This window comes from Colletotrichum jinshuiense, chromosome 11 (genome assembly GCF_051148585.1).
Source record: "Colletotrichum jinshuiense chromosome 11, complete sequence".
In the NCBI taxonomy this organism is placed as follows: domain Eukaryota; kingdom Fungi; phylum Ascomycota; class Sordariomycetes; order Glomerellales; family Glomerellaceae; genus Colletotrichum; species Colletotrichum jinshuiense.
This window is the reverse complement of record NC_139304.1, coordinates 10,578-32,028: the sequence shown is the minus strand read 5'-3', so window position 1 is coordinate 32,028 and position 21,451 is coordinate 10,578. Positions and strand designations below refer to the sequence as shown.

The 21,451-nt window shown below is 49.3% G+C and overlaps 5 protein-coding genes across 5 annotated transcripts; 4 read left to right on the top strand and 1 right to left on the bottom strand.

The window, feature by feature from the left end:
• Positions 1–325: 325 nt before the first annotated feature.
• Positions 326–2,545, top strand: EsH8_XI_000005 (HET domain-containing protein; the record flags this gene model as incomplete). The annotated part of the gene is made up of 1 exon (XM_083273913.1): positions 326–2,545. One exon carries the CDS (start codon positions 326–328, stop codon positions 2,543–2,545), a length of 2,220 nt encoding a protein of 739 aa, XP_083120249.1.
• Positions 2,546–5,206: 2,661 nt separating this feature from the next.
• On the top strand, positions 5,207–5,440 carry EsH8_XI_000004 (uncharacterized protein; the record flags this gene model as incomplete). Its single annotated transcript, XM_083273912.1, has 1 exon — positions 5,207–5,440. The coding sequence occupies one exon, from the start codon at positions 5,207–5,209 to the stop codon at positions 5,438–5,440; it is 234 nt and encodes a 77-aa protein (XP_083120248.1).
• A 2,484-nt stretch (positions 5,441–7,924) lies between these two features.
• Positions 7,925–8,716, top strand: EsH8_XI_000003 (uncharacterized protein; the record flags this gene model as incomplete). Its single annotated transcript, XM_083273911.1, has 1 exon — positions 7,925–8,716. The coding sequence occupies one exon, from the start codon at positions 7,925–7,927 to the stop codon at positions 8,714–8,716; it is 792 nt and encodes a 263-aa protein (XP_083120247.1).
• Positions 8,717–8,746: 30 nt separating this feature from the next.
• On the top strand, positions 8,747–9,282 carry EsH8_XI_000002 (uncharacterized protein; the record flags this gene model as incomplete). The annotated part of the gene is made up of 2 exons (XM_083273910.1): positions 8,747–8,877; positions 8,964–9,282. The coding sequence occupies 2 exons, from the start codon at positions 8,747–8,749 to the stop codon at positions 9,280–9,282; spliced, it is 450 nt and encodes a 149-aa protein (XP_083120246.1).
• A 1,511-nt stretch (positions 9,283–10,793) lies between these two features.
• On the bottom strand, positions 10,794–13,886 carry EsH8_XI_000001 (uncharacterized protein; the record flags this gene model as incomplete). Its single annotated transcript, XM_083273909.1, has 3 exons — positions 10,794–10,844; positions 11,522–13,311; positions 13,805–13,886. The coding sequence occupies 3 exons, from the start codon at positions 13,884–13,886 to the stop codon at positions 10,794–10,796; spliced, it is 1,923 nt and encodes a 640-aa protein (XP_083120245.1).
• Positions 13,887–21,451: the final 7,565 nt, after the last annotated feature.

The following is a 21,451-nucleotide window of genomic DNA, read 5'->3' as shown; positions in this document are numbered from 1 at the left end:
GCAAATAGGCAGGATATTAGGCCTACCCCTGCATGGGTCAAATGGTGTGCTGTTTACAGCAATGTATGTGGATCTATCTCCGACACCTACCATTGCTTCGGACAGGATACTGCTGATTGGTGGAGTCTAAAGAGATCCTACGCTACACCGTACTTTCCAATTTCGCTTAATTCTGAGATGCATTGCTGGCAGCAGATGCAGCTAATACTGCGGAACATGAGGCACTTATTAAGCCTGCCTTGGAACCAAAAATGAGTCTGTCACCAACTCAACGGATCAGGCCTGGTCCAAACATTCACTTGCTCTCTCTCAGAGACTGCCCAAAATGGCATCTGGGAAAGAAAATTGGGACAAGTCTGTTGCCTCTTTGAAGAAAGACTTCAAGAATTACGCAAAAAAACAATGGCGCGACATGCAGGCCCCATTGTCATGGCATGCGCAAGAGGAAGCTCCGAGAGAGCAGGAGCAAACCCCTCTTGCACTTAGCCAGCAGCTCAGCCCCTTCCAGTACTCAGCAATCCCAAACAAGTGTTATATCAGACTTCTTGAACTTATGCCGGGCCAAAAGAACGAGCCGATTCAGATTCGATTATCCACCGTCGGTCTAGAAGACAGTACTCAGACTTACGACGCACTCAGCTATGTATGGGGAGACCAAGATCAGCCGAGAAGGGCCATCTCTGTTAACGGTGGCCGCATGGAAATCTACGAATCACTGCATGACATCTTGGTCAGCCTTCGAGCCAACTCTGAGTCCGTAATCGCTTCCGAGGTTGGCGAGAGATGCGTTCTCTGGGTTGATGCAATCTGTATCAACCAGGCAGATATGGCGGAACGGAGCGCCCAAGTACCCATCATGGACAACATCTACAGGAACGCGCGTCGCACCGTGATATGGCTCGGGCCCGAAGCGAAGGAGACCGAGCGTGTTTTTGAGATGCTCTACCATCTCGCACGGGATGCAAATGCAACCACCCCCGATACAGGCCTCGGCGACTTTACCGACGAACAGGCAACCCTGCCGATTACCCTTATGCAGCTTAACAAGACCCCGCTTGTACAAAGCCCTGCCCGGGAACTGTACGCCGGAGAGTCCAAAATCTGGGATATCCTGACCTGCACGTGGTGGTACCGCTCCTGGACCCTGCAGGAGATCCTGCTGTCCACTAACATCACTCTAATCATGGGACGTTACAACATCGATTGGCAGAGTCTCTGCGCCGCTGTCGACCACGGCCTCAGGATGCGCCTCTGGAGCATGCTAGCATCAGGGACTTTTATTAACCCCAACATACTACCTTACTTCACAATCAGAGCTTTGCAACGACGCTTGGGCCGGTACAAGTCCACGGATCATGGTTCCCAACCTGAACATGGACCAGGAATTCTCCTCACTCTGCTAGAAGGTTGTCGACAAAGAGAGTCCAAAGACCCACGCGACAAGATTTACGCAGTCTCGGGCATCCTGAAAAATATCCAGAGACTGAGTTCAGCTGCCGATGCCGTCAATCGGATAAGAATCGATGCGGAGTACGCCAGCCCCGTCGTGTTCGTGTATAGGATGATGTCGCAACAGCTGATCCTGACGACGGGAACCTTGGACGTTCTCGGGATATGTCCCAGGTCGTCCAGGAGGGGCTTACCTTCATGGGTGACGGACTGGGGTAACTCGGCTTCCATGGCCATACCTCTGTCCCGTGACTCGCTGGACCGGCCGCGGCGCACTCATGCTGCACGCGGCACTTTTGCCAACAACGCCCGCTTTCCCGCAGACGCCGTGACCCTTGTGCTCCAAGGCCACGAAGTGGCAACGGTTTCGGAGATTTCCAAAAGCATCCCTCGATGGGATCACACCAAATTGGCCGAGACTGAGGAGGAGACGAAGGACCAACGATGGGCAAGGCTACGTGCTGAGGCTGCAGCAAATGGAGACGAGGAGCCATCCCGCTTCGCACTACGAATGACCTACCTCAAGAACTCAAAGGACGACTTCAAGAGCATCTTTACCGAACTTGCTCAGCACTGGCACGCCCTCATCCAATGGGAGCGATTTGCCGCCCGGAGAAAGCCGACCAACCCATGTGACCTAGACGCCGACGCAGCAGCGGTCTACTGGAAAACGCTGTGCGCCGGCACGTACGACCACGAAAGCCCGGCCGCGACGGAAGAGCTGTATCACAAGTGGTCTCGCAGCCTGGACGTGTTGCGCAAGAACGAGAGTCGGTACGGCTCCCTGGGTTATGGCCTCCACCCGGTCGCGTATGTTGTGCAGTCCTGGGACGAAGGGTTCCCCGAGTTCGCGCTCTATTGCGAAGGTGTCATCGAGCGGCGGTTGGGATGGTGCGAAAACGGGTGGCTGACGCTGCTGCCCGAGGCGACGTGCAAGGGCGACAAGATCGTGCTGGCCGAGGGCGGTAGGGTTCCCTTGGTGCTCAGGCCTAACGGCGATGGATATCACACCTTTGTTGGCGAGGCGTACGTCCATGGTATTATGAACGGGGAGGCCTTTGACCAATCAACATGCCATGATATCAAGATTTGCTAGATAAGGATGGATGCAACGGACAACCCCAGACACAGTCGATTGTGACCTACTCTAACCCATTGAGCAAAGCTTAAGGAGGATCGTTTACAGTCAGCAAGGCGGGGAAATAGAGGTTGCAGAGGAAGTTGGCAAGATACCCAACACTAAAAAGCTGAAACAAACAACTAATGCTAAAATTCTTTCTATAGCTAAGGATTTTCAATCTCACTAGATAAGTGTGTTGGGTGATAGAGTTGGAATGTAAGACAAAGATAATAATCAGTTAAGTAGAGAATCTATAAGCGATTATAGCTTAGGATATATAAATGCCTATAAAGTGGATCTATAAGCGATTATAGAGTACCTATAGTAACAATTACTAGATTACTTTAATGTTATAGTTAGATATCTAATAGTAGTGTTTTCTGCTAACAGGATGTTACAGTAGATACTCTTTATAGGGGTTATATACACTGTAAGTTGTATAGGCGGATGCAGATATGCGACGGGCGCAGCACAAGGCCGAGGAGCTGCGCAAGTATCAGAGTCTGGGCATTCTTGGTGGAGTTACTGGAGGAAGGGGAGCAGGCGTTGATGGAGCGACTCGACGTGGCAGAGGCGGCAGAGGTGGCCTGAAGGAAGGGGGGAAAAAGAAGAAAAAAAGGAAAAAAACAAAGCATCATGTTCACATGACCGGGTGTTTTCCGGTGTATCCTTTTCTTTTTTTTTACGCACGCTTTTCTTTCTTTTTCTTGGTGGCTATAGAGTGGTTTCAATGGCCAACGGCCGACTGAAGATTCATGATTAACGGATGCAAATGATACCCAAGCATGACTTGCTCGCAAGAGTGTGGCGTAGGGAGCTGCACTGGGGGGGAGGACAACAATCTTTAGACTTGCAATTGAACAGTGTACTCTCGTCCTTCTACCTCACCTCCCAATGCTGGTCTAGTCTGGTTTGATTGCGATGTTCCGTTCAAGTTGGTAATAAATAATAAAGACGAGGGCGGAGTGACGACGAGGGCGGAGTGACGACGAGGCAAACCCACGCGAAACCAAGTGCTTGCTGGATTGGCCGGGGCGCAAGATGGCTGCCGACTGGCGGGATCAGTCTAATTACTGAACAGACGTAGGTAGCCCGAGATGTGGGTTCCATACATCCATTGCAGGTTGCTGGACATGTATATCCAGTTCGCCCCAGCGGCCAAATATTTCAGCACCAAAACGCTCCAACACAGACTCGTTCCACTTTATGTAAAGTGGTTGGGATTAAATCACTTGGAGTTCGTTCCCAATTTCGTTATTGCGGAAGACATGGATATGTACTTCCTTGTGTGTGGGATCAAACTACTTGAGCTGGATCTATTTAGGCGAAATCTACCCTGCCTTACTCAATCGGTCACGAAGAAAGCTGCGATGTACCTGAAACCGTTGAATGTATGAAAATCCCAGTTGGGCACCCGTGGCTTTGTGTGCCCAGACGCCACAGGATTGGCATTTTCATCTGCTGGATGTCACTGTGACAATGGCTCGGCACCGCGGAGCGAGCCACTGGGACGGTCAGTCAGTACTAATCGATGTATACAACAATAATTCAGTGGATATGCTTAGGAAGATAGGCGTCTCAATCTCAGTCTGGTGCTAAGAATTGGTGACCGGAGCACCCTCAGTAAATGTCACAAGACCCGACCGAATATACTCGCCACTTCGCCAACGTTGGACCTCACACCCCCTGGGAGACACGGGTTTGGGGCTTCGGGAATGAGATTGAAGAAGAGAAGCACTTCCGATCTGAGCTTGGCAGAGGCGTTGGTGCAAGCACTATCCGGGACGAAACATGGATATCGACTCACAACGAAGAAGGAATTGGCCTGCCTTTATCAGTGGTTTGGTCGAACGGATGGGCGTCATGATACCGCAACCCACCCAGCCGGCCTCGCCCAGCCCTGCCGTGTTGACCCACTTATCCGGGCCGGTCGACTTCGCCTCACAGCAAAAGTCCCAGGCCAAGGGATACTTAAATACACCTACGCACCCTGACCCATCTTTAATACGACAAGCCGTCTATTGGATAGTTTTTCGTCACACATGTAAGAGTCATCTCGGGCATGCGACAGACGGGAAAGGTCGGCAACGTGCTCCTACTGGTCTGCCATCCCCGGCACAACCCTCGCATCCAGGCAGAGTATCCTGTTATTCAGGGGCGTCCCGTCCCCCCCCAACCCAGATTTTTCACTTCTTGTCGACCGAACCCGGTTCTGCGGCACTTGATTCTCGTCCACAGGCGCGCCATCGAGCTGACCAGGCCAGGATTATCCGGTGAAAGGGGCGGTCATGGGGGAACGAGCACCAGTGACATGTGTCCCCCCCTTTGAACGAAGCAATGCCATTCTGATGACGACCTAGACAGAGCAGAGCCTCCTCTCTATCCCGATAGCCAATTCGCCTCCCTGAAGCTCCAACTCCGACCAGACCCCGACGCTGCCGACATTCAAACCCTCTTTGTCTGCATCCATGCCGGACGACTGTACCGTCCGAGCCTCGCCATCCATCTCAGCCACAGTCGCCTGCAGATCGACGAGATTCCCCGTGGGATTCAACATCCACAGACTGATTTCCTTCTTGTCTCGGAACACCCCTGCCGCCGGTGGGACGGCAACAGAACGGGCCCGAGTCCGTCGATATGAGGGTTCCCACCCACCCCGAGCTGGCCCGCGAGGTCAGCGTCGACGAGTTTGTGGCATGGTATGGTCCCGTGCGGCTGTCATTGCCGGCTCGTAGCCAGCAGTTGGTCCGCGAGCGCGAGTCGCAGATCTACTGGAACGAGATAAATGAAAACCGGAAGAGGAGGAAGTGGGCTTCGATACCGCCGTCCGAGGGAGACGGGACGGGGGCGCCGCATGATGTCAACGTATAACGGGTTTCTGTATTTCTTGTTTTCCTACAGGAAGGACATGCATGTCTCCACAGCCCAGTGCTCTACATCGTTTCCGCCGAACAGGAACAGGGACAAGGGCAGGGACAAGGGCAAGGCTTTTCGTCGAACCCTAGATAATTCCCAAAAATGCCCTCCTGATCGTGTTTGCTGTCCTGGGTACGAACGGTCCCGGGACTGATGCCGGTCAAGCTCCCGGGGCGGGCGGAGATGGCGCCGATGGCGGCTTCAGCCTTAAGCATGGTGGGGCCGGTTCTCGATGCCGAAGGCGACGAGCAACTTGCAGTGATACAGGCGACGGGAAACAGTCGCAATCATCGGGCACACTAGACGACCGGTGGGTTGTCGTATGCATGCGTGGTCAGTGATGGAACAAGGCGATAAGGCACGGTTGTGTTTAAGGTCTTGACATGCTTCACTCCCATCATTCAATTTCCTCATCCCACGAGTACAGACGCAGACAATCAGCCTGCCCATTGTATCACCAAAATTTCTCGCCCCCCGCCCGATTAGGAACCACGGACGGTGCCCTTGGTTGATTGAACGAAATCGCTACCAAGCCCCACCACCCACGGCGAGAAGCGCGGAGGTGGAACGGCGACGGCTGTGGCAGCCAGTTTTGACGACGGGGGGGGATATGCCTTGCGCCTTGGCAGCCTACCTTGGCGCACTGCGCTGGCGGTCAACTCGGACGCGCTCTTTAAAAGCAAACAGAACCTCACCTTGGTTTCGTAGCGAGGTTGGACATATTGCAAGGTCGGAAGACTTGGTTGGGGTCGGAAATTTCGAGGTCGGAAATCTAAGTCGGAAGTTTACAGGGTCAGAAAACTTGGGGTCAGAAAACCTAGCTAGGGTCGGAAGTCGAGGGGGTCGGAAGAATTCAGGTCAGAAATCCGCGGTCGGAAAAGTCCAATGCATACCAGGCATCTTTCGACGAAAATGCGACCGCAGCAAAACCCCCTAACATGCAAGCCACTAGAGATTCTATCGTCCATGGCACAGGCGATGCCTATCGCGATGATGATGATTCAATTCCCTATGTACATGGCCGCCAGCCTTGCGGACGGAATCAGTTGCTTGAAAACTCGGGGGGCCGGCTGATGTCTTCCGGTGCTTTGAGAGACTGCGATGATGCAAAAGGCAAGTCAAGTCAAGCCTTTGCGCTACAGTTTACCCCGATTCACATGATATTCAAAGGTGTGGCACGCGGCTCTGGAGATTCCAGATAGGCCGGCACTTCGGGGCACTAATCAACTACCTGGTTACTGACAAGCCTTCACACTGACGTTGACATGTTGTTCCCTCGGTCTCTTCCCGACCAAACCACACTCTTTCCCTACTTTTGTCCCCCAACTACGGCTTCCATGCCATCTTGATTCCATTCTTTTGCAATTCCTAACCCTCGCAAATGTCTGCCGCCACCGCCGTCCAAAAACACCGTTTCCCTCCGCGACAACATCATTCGATCTGGTTGGTCGGATGAGCGTGCTATCACTTGCACGCAGGTTGGCGAGTGAAGATGGTATATGCAAATGTGCTCAATTTCTGCCGAGTCCAAGTAAGGTAAATGCATGTTGGTCCCGGCACCGGGGATACTCTCGACCAGACCAGCTGCTTATATAAGGTACCTAGATAGCAATGGGATGTTGTTGCTATAGTGGAAGAGCGGAGTCTCAGGCGGGCCGGGCCGTACCGCACCTTTCAGCCTGTGCAGTCTGTCGCCTAATCTCGCTTATGACCGCTACCACCAACCTGCCGTATTAGGATGCGACGGTTTAGTGAAATGTCCTTATGTCAACAACCAGCTCACGCATCTACCCAAGCATCAGGGCGCATTAATGATTACTTGAGATAGGAAACCCATATGAAGCGTATTGTAGTAGCGTGGCGTTAAAGTCATCATGTTGACACTGCAGAAATTTACCAGGGAGCAGTGACGTTACTTGCCTGGCTAGCAACCTGGGCCGCTGCAGTGCCAGGCATGCATCTCCGGATTATGCATTACATAAGGGGAGGGACTATCTATTAGTAAGCCCCAGAAGGCACATCTGACATCGCATCACACATGCTCAGGGCATTCACTTCACCATTCGGACAATCCATCCTTACATCAACACAAAGCAAGGCACGTCGCCCTCTAACCCCCAACGTGAGTGGCAAATAAACACGCTTTGGTTGTTGCGAATCTCGCCTTCAACTCCGTCTTTTTTTCTTTTTGCCTTGCTTTGTTTATTTTTTCTGTTAAATTTTGATTTCCTCCTTCCTTGTTGTAAAACTTGACGAAACAAGACAAACAACGTTGTCCTCGGCCGTCGAGATCCCTCGGAACGGAACCGCTCGCAAAAATACTCCAAAATAACCAGTCAGTTACTGGCCTCCTCCTTTATCTCATCAATCCTTCTGCTTTGAATGGACCGTGTTCTAACTCATTTCCCTTGAGCCCGCCAGGCTGCCTGCTGCCTCACGATGGCCAGTCCCAGCCTCACCCACCCCCGCCCTCGCCTTCACGCAGACACCCGGCGCCGTCTCGACCACCACCACAACCACGATGCCAGCTCTGCACCTGCACCTGCACCCGCACCCATGGACCTCGTCTTCGATGGCAGCAACAGCCAGCGCGATGACACGGTCAGCCATGAACCCGTCCAAGGCAATGGCGCCAACACGGCCCAGCTCCAAGAAACCCTGCGTCGGATCGTGGAAGCTGCCCAGCTGATCCTCAGCCACCCCGCCTGCCCAACAAACACACAAAGCACCTTTGCCCTTGACCACCCCCGCGCCCTCGACCTCGTCCACAATGCCCTCCTCTCCTCGGGTGTCGAGTCACACAAGCTCCGCATCGAGTACCGCCCTGACTACGGCGAAATGAGGCTCAAGCTGCCCGAAAGCCCCCTGCACTCGCGCTTCATCACCGCCTTCGACACCCTCCTGCGGGCTGCGGCCGCATCGAGCGACAAGCTGCCGCAGCTCATGAACATCAACGTCTCCGTCACCACGCAGGGCGACAACGGCAGACAGGGCTCTCTTGTCCCCGACTACGGCTGGTCGGCGAACCCGGACGATATCCATGGGCGCCTGGTCCTCGAGGTCGCCTATTCCCAGGACCGCCGCCACGTTGCGGAGAAGTGCAAGGAATACATCTGCAACACGCCTGACTACGTGCGCGCTGCTATCGCCATCAAGATCTTTTACCCCCAAGACAAGTCAGATTATGAGGCCATCCTCGACCACCTTGATGACTGCTACGTCGGCCTCTAGGTGAAGCAAGGCGAAGGTGTCACTTGTGCCATGGACTGGACGCCTCTGACGGAGGAAGGCGCCGTATTGAGCCTTTATCCTCGCGATTTCGGCGACGGCTCAAGCGCACCGGCGAGACCATTCGGTCGTCGTAACGAGAAGCGAAATAAGACGCGGAACTGGTAACTCTTCTCTCTTGCACGCCCTGGCTTTTGCTGGAAAAAGCAGTGACTTTCAAGAGCTGACCCGGGACTTGTCTCATCTGCAGGAAACGACCGATCACGAGGCCCAGCCGCAACGAGCCGATCCGCATCGCCTTCTTCGACATCCTCGCGCAGCTGCGTCACTCGATTCGCCGGGCCGCCGAGTATATGGCCTATTTAAAAAACGGGTCCAAGCTAGACCGCCATTTGGTGCCCAAGCCGAAGTCGAGCCACCAGCCCAAGGCGGTGAATCCGAGCCGCAGGTCCAAGTCGAGCAGAAAGTACAAGTCCAAGTACAAGCACAAGTCGAACCGCAAGGCCACACGCCTTGCCCAGACGCCGAGCAAGGGTGTCGGCGGTCCATCGCCCCGGCCGTCCAAATGAGCGGTGGCTCTCCTGGCACGACCGGCGCGTCGCCTCTTCCTCGGCAGTCTGCGGATGAGGCCTGTACCCTGGTTTCGGGAATAGCGGCAGAGCACCCATCGCGATGGCAAGCTGGTTGGGGTATCGGTGACGGGCCCGTGGATGAAGAGGCACAAGTCGGCCGTGGAGGGGATAAACGCAATTGTTCGAGGTGTTTTCTCTCTGTACCATTAGTATTTCTACCATAGGTACTCTGAAAAGGCGAGATGGCTTGGCCAAGGAGGATCAAAACATGCATGTGACAGCAACGTCTGTTGATGCCTGTCACGAAGCTGCCCGTCTCCTCCTGCGGCGCTCCGTTGTCCCATCACCTACTTGCGTCTGATTCCGACTACTTGGCGGCCTTTTCGCACCAGCTGGAATTGGTCCGGCCAGGCTTGCCGTTTCTCGAGGTTCTGGTTTCCGCGTTGCAAAGCTGATAGGGCTGTCTGTCCGCCATCCATTTCACAGTCATATAATTCTTGGTGGCTCTACAAGTCGCAACCAACTACCTGCACGTCCGGTCAGCGCAACACTTCACAAGTCCCGTGAACGCTGAAGTTTGAGACGCTGCCCGAACCAGAGGAGCCGAGTTCAACGTCGCCCTGCCCTGCGTTCTCTTGTCCCGCACTCACCCAACCGCAGCATCGCAGCCCGCGTCTGACACAGACCCATACCCGATTACCGTGATGGGTGACGGTCATCTTGGTCTGATATCATTGCATGTGTAAGGGACTCCAGAGAGCTCTCCTGAGAGGCTGTGGGCAGGCAAAGTGACCCAGTCAATTGAACCATACCTATAGTTACCGAGCAGGGCAACGCTTTCACGGCCGTCATGGTCAGCTCTTTTCAGACAACAACTCCACATCAATTTGTCTTGTTCGGAATACGGGTGTCTCCTGGACGCAAGTCATTCGCGCCGGAGCGTCTGCCGACGCGGCTGGGCTTTGTCCAAAAGGATCCCCAGCTGGGTATGGGAATGACAGACTGGACACGACAATGGCGGACCGGCCTGACGATCTTGCGGGGGGGTAACGAAAAACAGACAGGGAGGGCGCAGAAGAACACCATGGATTTTCTGGTTTGCGTCTTTGTTCCTTTCCTGGCTTCGTTATCCTAGTTTGAAATCCGGTGACGGCCTCGTGTGGGAGCTACGACAAGCAGCCGCCACCCTTCAGCTCTTCTCTTATCTGTGTTACCACCATGCCTGTCTCCAACACCCTTCCACAGGAACATCATGCCGACGGTGCCAATGGCACATTGGTCAACAACGCCGACTTTTTGTCAATGTCGTATGTCGCATGCGCTGATAGTATTCAGCATGATGTCACGCCACACTGGGAGCGTGACGCAAAGTGTGGCATAGCCTATGGGCTTTTCCAAGCCCGTTACTAAGTGCCTTGATTTGTACTTATCCCTCCGCGCTTTGCACAACCTAGGCGACTTGCTTTCTTATTATCTATTTAAACAGCACATAGTTCCACACCTCCGTCTCAGTCCGCTGTTGGCACGATGCCAATGTTGTACCCGCCGCCGAGGCCTCCCTTATCTCTCCTAATGGGCCATTATCCTCGTTATCATTGCCCAGCCGGCTGCACGCTGCCACCGATGTGTAGCGGGATTGGATGCAAAACCAATCTTCTGCGTACGATGATTGGCTATATATCCGCATCGGCACCCAAGTCGGCATGGCTTCCGAGTGCGGATCATGGATGGCTCATCTTGTGGACTGTGCGCCACGAACACGGCGTTTCAATCAACTCTATTCCAAATCTGCCGCTACTGACCGCTGGTCTTTGGCGCCTGTCCCGGAGCACCTTGCCAGAGACATTACAAGAACAACGCATCAGTCTGCTAAGATTACCTACTTTTCAATGCAAAACCTCAACAAGGCAGACCTAGAGTTCATAGCCATGTCGATATCGCTGTCAAGGTAAGACCGTTTTGTTCATGTTAATAGCCTCATTGGCCACTGCTTCCTACAATACAATTCTATAAACCTTTATTGGAGATCTATATCTTGCATGGTTGCTGTGGCTTGTCTATCGGGATTGAAGTAAGGTCTAAATTGACTCCTCACCAACTCTGTGCTGTGTGCCATCCACGGTCGAAGTCGGATATCATATTTTCGGCTTGGGTATCCAGCATCATGCACCTCTCCACCGCGACTGGGCTTCAACATCTCACCCTCCATCATGCCATGGATATAACAATCACCAACCAAAGTGTAAGAGCCGAGCCGCCCCGGTCTAACGACAAACGGTGTCCTGGCACCTGGAATAATGACAATGAGGTCGCCCATCTGGCACTCTCTAGGGAATAAACCCATGCTGCCGCAAACCGTCAGGCCGAAGCGGTACCCCTGTGTCGCGTGTAAAACTCTCGCCTGGAACGGCCAGACAGCCTCCATGGTGCTCGCGTCCAACGACCGCGGTGGCCACCATTCGTTGTCAAAAGGGTCAGGGCGTGATTTGCGCCACGCCTCATATGCGAACCGTTCGCTTTCCGGGTCGTTGCTCGTCCAGCCCTTGTTGGCGATAAGTGTCCTCCATACGGCTTCACGGATCTCCTCTTCACTTGATTCAGCCAATAAGAACGTCAATGAAGACATCTCAGCGTGTGAAACGATGGCGCCAAATGCAAAGTTTCTATCGTGCGCGCCTCCTGGAAGCCGGGGTAGCAGTGGGTCGTCCTCAAGAAACCAAGGTTGGCGACCTATGAACGAATCGGGACTTTTGAAGGGATCGGCATACTGGAACTGCACTTTTAGGTGCAGCATAAGAACCCCGTCCAAAAACGCACCGCGGAGTCGCAGGAGTCCGTCGTGTAGAAGCTGCGGACTTGGAGCAGTCGTCTTGGTGCAGTAGTAAAGCGCCGTGTCCAACGGATGTCTGGATTTCGTGGACCAGTCCGGAACCCAAGAGGGGAGACCATCGAGACGCTGCGGTATGCCCGCCTGATGCAGAATTTGAAAACAGAAGCCCTCTTGAATATACTTTTCCGCAACATCCTGGTATAGACGAGCAGCTGGGTTTGTAGGTGAGTAATTCGGCTCTATGCTCAAGCGTTCCATGTCGTTGGCAAGAGAAAGGAGACAGTAGACCTTGTCCCGTTGGTCTGTAGCATCTGCAGCACGATTCTTGATGAGGAGACCAAGGAGACTCTGGGGAAATTGCTGCCGTCGATTCAATACATAACCCAAGTTCCCCGGTTGGAATAACCCAGTAGCATCGTGCTCGTACTGCATCTGCCCTCTGGTCCTTCGTATCTCGCCAAATAATCCGAGCTGATTCCAGTTCTCTATGCCGTCTTTCCATGCGGCTATTGGTCCCTCTCTGAGAGCTGGAGGCGGGTCACGCCTCGAGGCCAGGTCCCAGAACCGTGTTACTGACTCCAGACTGCTGACGGCGGTTCCGTAAAGGAGATAAACCTCCTTGGCCAGTACGACTTCCTGAAGGACCCAACTCCGGGAGTACCATGGCTGTGCGCACAGATGTAGCAGAGGCAACCACCATATCAAACCCTGCTCGGTGTTGGCATCCGGAATTTGCAAATCTCCCCACTCGGTGCCGGATCGAGGATGGAGGTCATCTTCAGGGGTATCACGCCATATCGCATTAACTTGCTGTATCAAAGCAAATGCGCCATGGTCAAGACTGATTTCCGTCTTGTGCTCCTCATCTTGAGCTATAGGCTCGCCGATATAGGCTACCGTAGCCTGAGCAGCGCCGTAGATATCACCCATCAACTTGACTTGCGAAGCACGCTCTTGCATGTCGCTCTGGTTGATGCAAATCCCGTCGGCCCATAACGCAACATCTCGTTTCCAAGAAAGGATGCGCTTTAACGCATAGTCTAGACTAAGAGTGATGGTCAACGATTCACCATTACAAATGACTTCGGAAGTCGCAGCCGCATCACCCCAGCAGTAAGAAACGGCCTTGAACGGCGGCGCCTCATCCAGCGGGTACGATTGCATAGTAAGAGATAATCCACCCTTTTTGGTGATTCCTGCAAAGTGAATCAGACGAATTTCGCGATCAGCGGAGCTCAAAGGAGTGTAAGAAAAGTGCGCCGAAGGAAATGAATCAACGGATGAGTCTTCACCACTCAGCGCAACAGCTGACACGTCGTCTGGGGGTTTTAGTCGGCCTCCATCATCATCTGAAGAGGATGGTAAGCCGAGGATTTCGCCCAAAGTAGTCCTCAGAGGAACCTCGAACATGATCCTTGAAACGCTGCTGCATGCTGAAGGATAATAGTCTTCTTCGCCTTCGCTCAGCAGTTCAATCGAAAATTTCGTCTTTGAAGCCATTTCTTGAATCTCGGATTCTGACAGGCTTGGATACTTGCTTCGGACCATAGTTTCTCCAAGTAGTCGCTGGGACGAAGTCTCGCCGCCTTGCATCAGCTTGTTCATCGTCACCTGTTCGGAAATGATGTGAGCTTTCTGTGGCATAAATAAAAGTTATTGATGTTTGTATTCCTACCTGGTGGTCTGTACTCATCGCGTACTTTAGCTGCTCTAGTTTCTCTGTGATTTCCTCATCAGAAGAAAAAGGAGTCGTTTCCATGGACATGAGCATTTCTTTAGTAAGCGGGATGTTTCGAGGTACCTCAAAGATAGGAGGCTTCCACAATCTTGGCTCTCCGGACTTGTTTGTTTCTCCTTGTTGGGGGTCTAGCGATGATGTATCAGGCGTAGTGCACCCGTTCGAAGTATCTATACCTGGAGACGAAGGGTCCATGACTTGAATATGCCGTCAAGTTATGAAAGCACTCGGAGTGATTGTATCTGTTTAGAGTTCCCTATGTAAGACAAGCACTAAGATATTTTGCTCTGTGGCTTTTGCTGCCTGAACTGCCTATGCTCTGACTGTGAAATGCAAAGGGCGCACCGATTCAATTGATCCTGCTATTCCTGGCAGGATTTGCGGTCCATCTTATATTCCCGGCTTGCTAGGCAAATTTCGTATGACAAGAGGAAGCCAAAATCGGCCCTAAAATATTACTCCACCGAAGCCAATAGCGAGCATTCCCTCAACACTGACGTGGCATTCTGGTGCCCAATAACGCCGTAATCAGTACCCCTGCTGTATTAAGCAACTCTGCATAGCCTCGCAGGGATGGCATCTAAGTGCAGGCTGCGCCGCCTGCGCCACCAACCTCAGGACACTTGCACCATATAAGTCAGATTTCGACTTTCACTCACGAGGAGTCCCCTTTAGTGACATATTGACTTCCGGGTAGGGTCACAGCAGTATACTGCAAGGAGCTTTCAGTTAACCTCATGCTTAACTACCTACAACATGTATAATCTAGGAGTCGGGTTTTATAAGGGGCCCAAAAAGCACGTTCGTATCGCCCTCGGAGCCAAAAGTGCGCCTGTGTTGCTACCACCAAGTAACCGCCTATATAGCTATTTTAAGTTTAAAACCATCCACATGAACAGGCAACAGTTCTGCCTACTAATTGTACCACGTCGGACCAAATTGCCTTTTCTGCGCAGATGTTTTTGCCTTTAATGTCTTGCAGCTAGCCAGGATGTCAATTTGTCGGCTTTACATATCGAATATTGTCTTCTTGTCACCAAGATTTTGCTGCATAAGTTCCTAACCGCTTGGTAAGGTTTATCGCTATTCAGACATCTTCCGCAGATGTTGTGACCTTCCTCTTATCGACAACGTCAGGCGCTAGGTAGCCAGATTGCCTCCTAGTAGTCACTTTGCGGCGTAAACTGTAAATTCGTTCCCTTAGACTCCCGCACGGGAATTAATCTAATTGCCGTATTATCCAACATTATCATGCATTAAGGACAAGACTTCAGCAACAATTAGTGTCTACAGTGAGAGCACTATTGGTTTACAATACGTTACGTTAACATTTTATTCATTTAAAAGCGGATTAATAACATCGCTTAATCATTTTTTTGCAAATTCATATGGGGGTTTGCCAGGAGCACCAAGTTAGTTAATGGGGCGGCGATGGCTGGAGTACTAATAGGATCTCTACGAACACCCGGTCTTTGTCTGCTGTTTGCCTGTGCGCTATGCTCATCCATGCGTGTTGGATGCAGTAAAGGCTCATGGGCTTTAGACTTTAGTAGAGGTGTATCCACGTGACGCAGTAACTGAGAGCCTTGATGTAGTGCACTCACCTATAATTACTCGTCGGACGACAAGGCGGATGTAGGATTGTGTTAGAATTCTCATGTTGCTGCGGCCGGCTGGTGCAAGAGACATTTCCTGCTGCGCCAACAGCAATCCTTCACCCAGCTCGTTAGGATTAACCTGCTTAGAATTTCCAGCCAACGCACGTTATATGACTACATATTATAGCCTAGAACATAATTGATTGATCTCATTAGACCCATACAGCTCTACAGCGGCCCCGTGTACCTAGTACCGTTTCATAGTACTGTAAATGTAATGGTTTGTCCTGGCAATAATCTGGTAACTAGCGCCAACCTTTACGGCCTAAGTCTTAAAGCGGAAGTAGGCTGGTGCCCAAGCTGGCAGCCGCCAGGACAGGCTGGTTTCAGGCGCCTAGGACAGAAAAGCAGAGTTATAGACGGTAGCGGAAAGCGGCCATCCTTCAGCTAGGTGATATTGCTTTTGCTGGGTTTGCTACCTAACACCAAGGTTTTTAAGGGGCGACCGTCCTATTGTGGATTATTCCTTTCCCTATAATACAGTCACCACACTCATCTCAGTTGCTGGCATGCTACAATGCGCCCACATTATAGAGTAGAACCAAGGAAAGAATTACCGACCAGCACAGAGTAAGGATGCACAGTTGGTTTAGCTGCAACAGACTAAAACCGTTAGCAACTAGGTTTATAAATCACAATAATTTTAAAAGGAGACAACAAAGAAGGATTACAAGTGAGAAACAACAAGAATTATCGGTTATAGGAATCCCCCTACCCCTCCAGAGTTAGGCACGTACGCTAGATGTCGATGTTTGGCTGGCAAGCTGACAAGGCTCAGCGTGGATTCCAATAAGAATGTTGACAGGGAACAAAAAGCAGGATTATTTCTAGCCACAGAGCTATACAACCCCCTCAAGCTGCTATACGCCCAAGACATATTTTCAGCTTTCATGTAGGCTGCAACAAAGACGCAGAGCGAACCCATGGAGGGAAGCGTTGACGTGCGACCTAATGGCTTGAGCGACTCCAACGCTTGTGTTGTGAGTCATCCATCTTTACATCTAGCGGAGTTTTTAAAGTCGGTTTATAAGGTCTAAAGTGTGTTTTGGATTCGCTCTTTCAACAGATGCCCGAACTCAGTGCAGGAACATTCTAAGAGGGCAACTAGAGTTGTAAAATGGGCTTTGGTACGTATACGTGCCGTAGGTGCTGCAATACACTAGTGTTTAATTGGTCGTGATGTCTAAGCTAGGTTTGCTGTGCGGGGGAATCCAACCACGTCGTCGTACGTGGTTCGAGTCCGACAGCTGAGGATTAACCGAGCACCAGGTTAATCCCTAAACACCTATCTCCGATTGCCCCTAATTGCCTTGCCGTCGTATAGTCACACCATGTGCTGTTCCAACAGGAATTGTATTAAATCTATCGTTTTACTAATTATCGCGATGAGACCTTAAGTTTGTATCTAAGTTTTAAATGCTTTAATCTAAAATTCTGCATGAGTAGCGCGCCCGGACGGCCCCGGCCCCGTCGGGTTAGGGTTAGGTCCCGGCGGGTCGGGTCACGTCACACACGGTTACCTAGGCAGGCAGGCAGGGCCGGCTAGTAGCAGTAGGGTAGGTAGGTAGGTAGTAATAGTAGTAGAAGTAGTAGAAGTAGAGTAGTAGTAGTGGTAGTAGTAGGCTAGGCATAGCATAAAGACTGTATTAAGTAAAGGGCTACTTAGTTACCTAGATAGATAGATAGTAATATAGCTAAACTATATCCTTAACTAAAGTAAAGTAATATTAGCTTAGTGTAATAAATAAAAGTACAACTAACAGTAAAGCAAGCTAAAAAGCCCTATAGGGCTTTTCTCTAAACCCTAAGTTAACCTTTTACTAGATTTAACTTACTAGGCTATTACCTACTTACTTACTTATATATAAAGTAGTAGTAGTAGTAGTAGTAGTACTAGAAGTAGTAGTAGTAGTAGTAGTAGGCATAAAAACTGTATTAAGCAAAGGGCTTCCTACCTACTAACCCTAAGTGATATAACCAAACTGTATCCCTAACTAAAGTGAAGTAATATCAGCTTAGTATAACAAACAGAGTAGTACAACTAACAGTAAAGCTAAAAAGCCCTATAGGGCTTTTCTTTAAACCCTAAGCTAACCTTCTACTAGATTAACTTACTAGGCTATTATCTACTTACCTACTTATATATAGAGTAGTAGTAGTAGTAGTAGTAAGAGGGGTAAGGGTAAAAGCCCTAAGGGGCTTTTTCTAACTCCAAGCTCTGCTAGATTAACCTACCAGGTAAGTAAAGCTAAAAGCCCTAGGGGGCTTTTTCTAGTACTAAGTCTCTCCTACTAGTTTAAGTCGCTTAGCCAGCCATCATCTACCTAGGCAAGCAAAAGCAAAAGCCCTATAGAGCTTTTATTAAACCCTAAGCTAACCTTCCGCTAGAAGTAGAGGTAGATTAACTTACCTACTAGGCTATTATCTACTTACCTAGTTATATACAGAGTAGTAGTAGTAGTAGTAGTAGTAGAAGTAGTAGTAGCAGTTAAGGGGGTAAAGCTAAAAGCCCTAGGGGGCTTTTTCTAGTATTAAGTCTCTCCTATTAGTTTAAGTCGCTTAGCTATTATCCACCTAGGCAAGCAAAGCTAAAAGCCCTAGGGGGCTTTTCCTAGCACTAAGTCTCCTCTACCAACTTAAGTTGTTAGGCTATCACCCACCCAGGCAGGTAAGGCTAAAAGCCCTAGGGGGCTTTTTCTAACTCCAAGCTCCACTAGACTAACTCTTACTAGGCTATCATCTAGTTACTCACCTGCTTGCGTATAAAGTAGTAGTAGTAGTAGTAGACGGGTAAAGGCAAAAGCCCTAGGGGGCTTTTCTTAGTGCTAAGTCTCCTTCTCCTCTACCGGTTCAAGCGAGTTACTAGGCTGTTAACTTAGAGGGGAGGCTCTCTTTAGCCCAGCCTGGAAGCCTTCTCTACTGCTTTAACTCACCAGGCTATAGCAGAAGCCCTACCGGCTATTCCTCCTCTAAGTTATAGGTCCCCTTTACTAGTTAGACCGGCAAGATAGCAACAGAAGGCTTAAGATTATTAGTTTCTTAGGCATACACCTAAAGAGACGCCAGGTAAGAGTAGGAGGAGGAGTTAGGGTAATAAGAGAGAATAAATAGAGAGGAGACGTAGGGATAAACACAGTATAGTTAAAAAAGAGTAGTCTAACAGAGAGTTATAAGAGTAGTACCTATAGTCTAAGCAGGTAAGAGAGAAGAAGGAGGGAGAAGGAGATTAAAGGGTAAAAGAGAAGGAGGGGGGTAAGGATTATATAAGTAGTAGTAATAGTAGTAGGGAAGGAAGCTCTATATAACTAGGTAGAACAACTCTAAAATCTAGAGATAAGGGGAGGCAATAGTCAGCTAGTATAACGACGCTACGTATTATATAAACCGATATCTACCTTATAAGCCTAGGTAAAGCCTATAAACAGATAGGGTTATACAACTTAAGGTTAAGAAGGTCGTTAGGCCCTAACACTATAGGTAGGTAAAACATCCTAAGCCTATAGAATAGATATAGATAGGAAGACGGCTGCTTTTATAGGCAGATAGGGAGAGCAAGCAGAAGAAAGGGAATATAAAGGTAGCTAAGCTGTAAGCAGGCAGTAAGACGCTATAGTACGCCTACTAGTACTAAATAAGGCTAGCCCCATCCTACTATATACCTAGGTAAAGTAGGTAGATTTATTATATAATCAGCAAGGCTCTACTACTACTAAGCCTTAATAGCAATAAAGGAATAGCAATAAAGGCAAGAAGCTATAGCAGGCGTGTAGCCTGTAAAGTATATTAGTATAAAAAGGAAGTCTCTAGATATATTTATACTAGGTATATACTATAAAGGTTATAGGTAGGAAACAGTAGCAGCTGCATGTATATATAGGATAAAGATAAAAGACTAAAGGTAAGGCGTTTATATAGCCTAGGTTTATAATATAAAAATAAGATAAATAACTAACTAACTATAAAACAACTTAATATCTTACAACACGTATTAGTATTTAACTCCTATTAAGAGATAATACACCTTTTAGTAAAGATATATAGATAGGTAGTATACCAGCAAGCACCAGCTTACTATACCTACAGTAGAGCTGGAGAGGAAGAGGATGAGGCGACGGGTAAGGGAGAAAACTATACACCACCTGCAGGCACTATATATACACCCACTAAACCGCCTCATCCTATATAAACTATATTAGTTTGTCATTAAGGTGTACTATATATATTACATTTACTAATAAGAATTAAGGCCTAGCCTGGCGCTGTTATAGGTATCTATAGGTAAAGAGTTAGGTAAGAGAACCATCCACCTCGTCGTACAGCTGCCTAAAGCTGCAACAGAAAGGCTAAACAGCTTAGTATCTTAGTAGAAGTAGATAAAGCATAAAGGTAGTATAGCCTAAAAGGGCAGCTAAATTAACCTAAAAAGGGGAGGGTTACCCTTACGGAGTAATATTAATAGAACACTATAGTAGGGTTAATAATAACCTATATTACCTATAAGTCTAGCTAGAGTTTATTTATTCTATATAAGCCTCTAGAGGCTTGTATATAGTATTATTAGGGTAGGGGACTAGGTATAAGTTAAGTACTCTAGATTAAGTAAAGGAGAGGATTACAGCAGCTACAAACCGCTAGGGATTATTAAGTAGCATCCTAGAGTCAAGACGTTCTTTATATCTATAGTATTCTATATACTACAGCACCTAGAGGTAAGGTACTAGATAGAGCAGATAGAAGAAGGCTGCTTATAACTAGCAGTATAGAAAAAAAACAACAACAAGAGGTATAATATAGGAGCCTATAAGGGAGGGCGTATAGGGTTGCAGGTTGGCATTAGGGTATAAGTAGGTATATAGAGAAATTAGCACTTAATAGCTTAGTTGGTTAAAGCTAAGAATAAGTAGAGGAATACTAATAATACATACTAACTGCTAATTACCTATATATATAGTTAGGAATACTAGGGAGGACTATAATAGTGAATCCCGTTGCGCTGCTGTAGCGCCTGTATCTTCCCCTCTTTCCCCCTCTACTACATACAGCCGCCGTTTTAAGGGGGCTTGTTCTCTACAGTAGTATTTTAGGTATTAGATATCTCTTACCTATATATATAAAGACTATAAGCAAGATAAAACGAAAGCGTAGTAACAATAAAGATAGCGTAGCGGCTCGCCTAGGCTCTAGACGACGTATAAAGGACGAGCCCTTCTAAAAAGGCAAGTTAGTTAGAGAACACGCAAGGCCTTACCTGCTAGCCGTTAGAAAGATATACGCCGACGTACTAGAGACGACGTAAAGTACAGGTAGAAACTGTTACGTTAAACCCAGCTATATCTAGAAGCTAAAGGACGCCTTTATAAAGGGCAGCCTTAAGCGTAGCGCACCTAAGAACCGTATTACCATCCTCTACAGCGCTAAAGAGGTCTACTACATCCAGTAGAGTATAGAGGAAGGTAGTAACAGCTATATAGACGACAACTAAGGCGACGGAGAAGCGTTGTTCCTCTACTAGGCTAGCGTTAACAATATAAAGGCGGAGGTTATAGCAGGCTAGCACCAGCTTTACGCCCTCTAAGAGTACGTTAAAGCAACAGGCGCCCTAGTATTAGACGCCTGGTGGACGTACAAGCTATACGATAAAGGTGCGTTACTAATCTACAACAACCGCCCTCTACAGTAGGGATAGGTTGACTTAACGCTTTAGGATGCAGAGGGATAGACTAACAAACTATACTGATAGACTAACTACCAGCCGACCTAAACATCAAGCTGTATATTAACTAATAAGACCTAAGCCTGCCTGACAACTACAGGTAGATCTAGATACAGCTTGTATCTATTACTTTAGATGCAGTAGAGCCTACTGTAGACAACTAAGCTACTACTATTAACTATAAGCTTATAGAGGCCCTACGCCTTAGCAGCAAGAAGAGCTTCCCT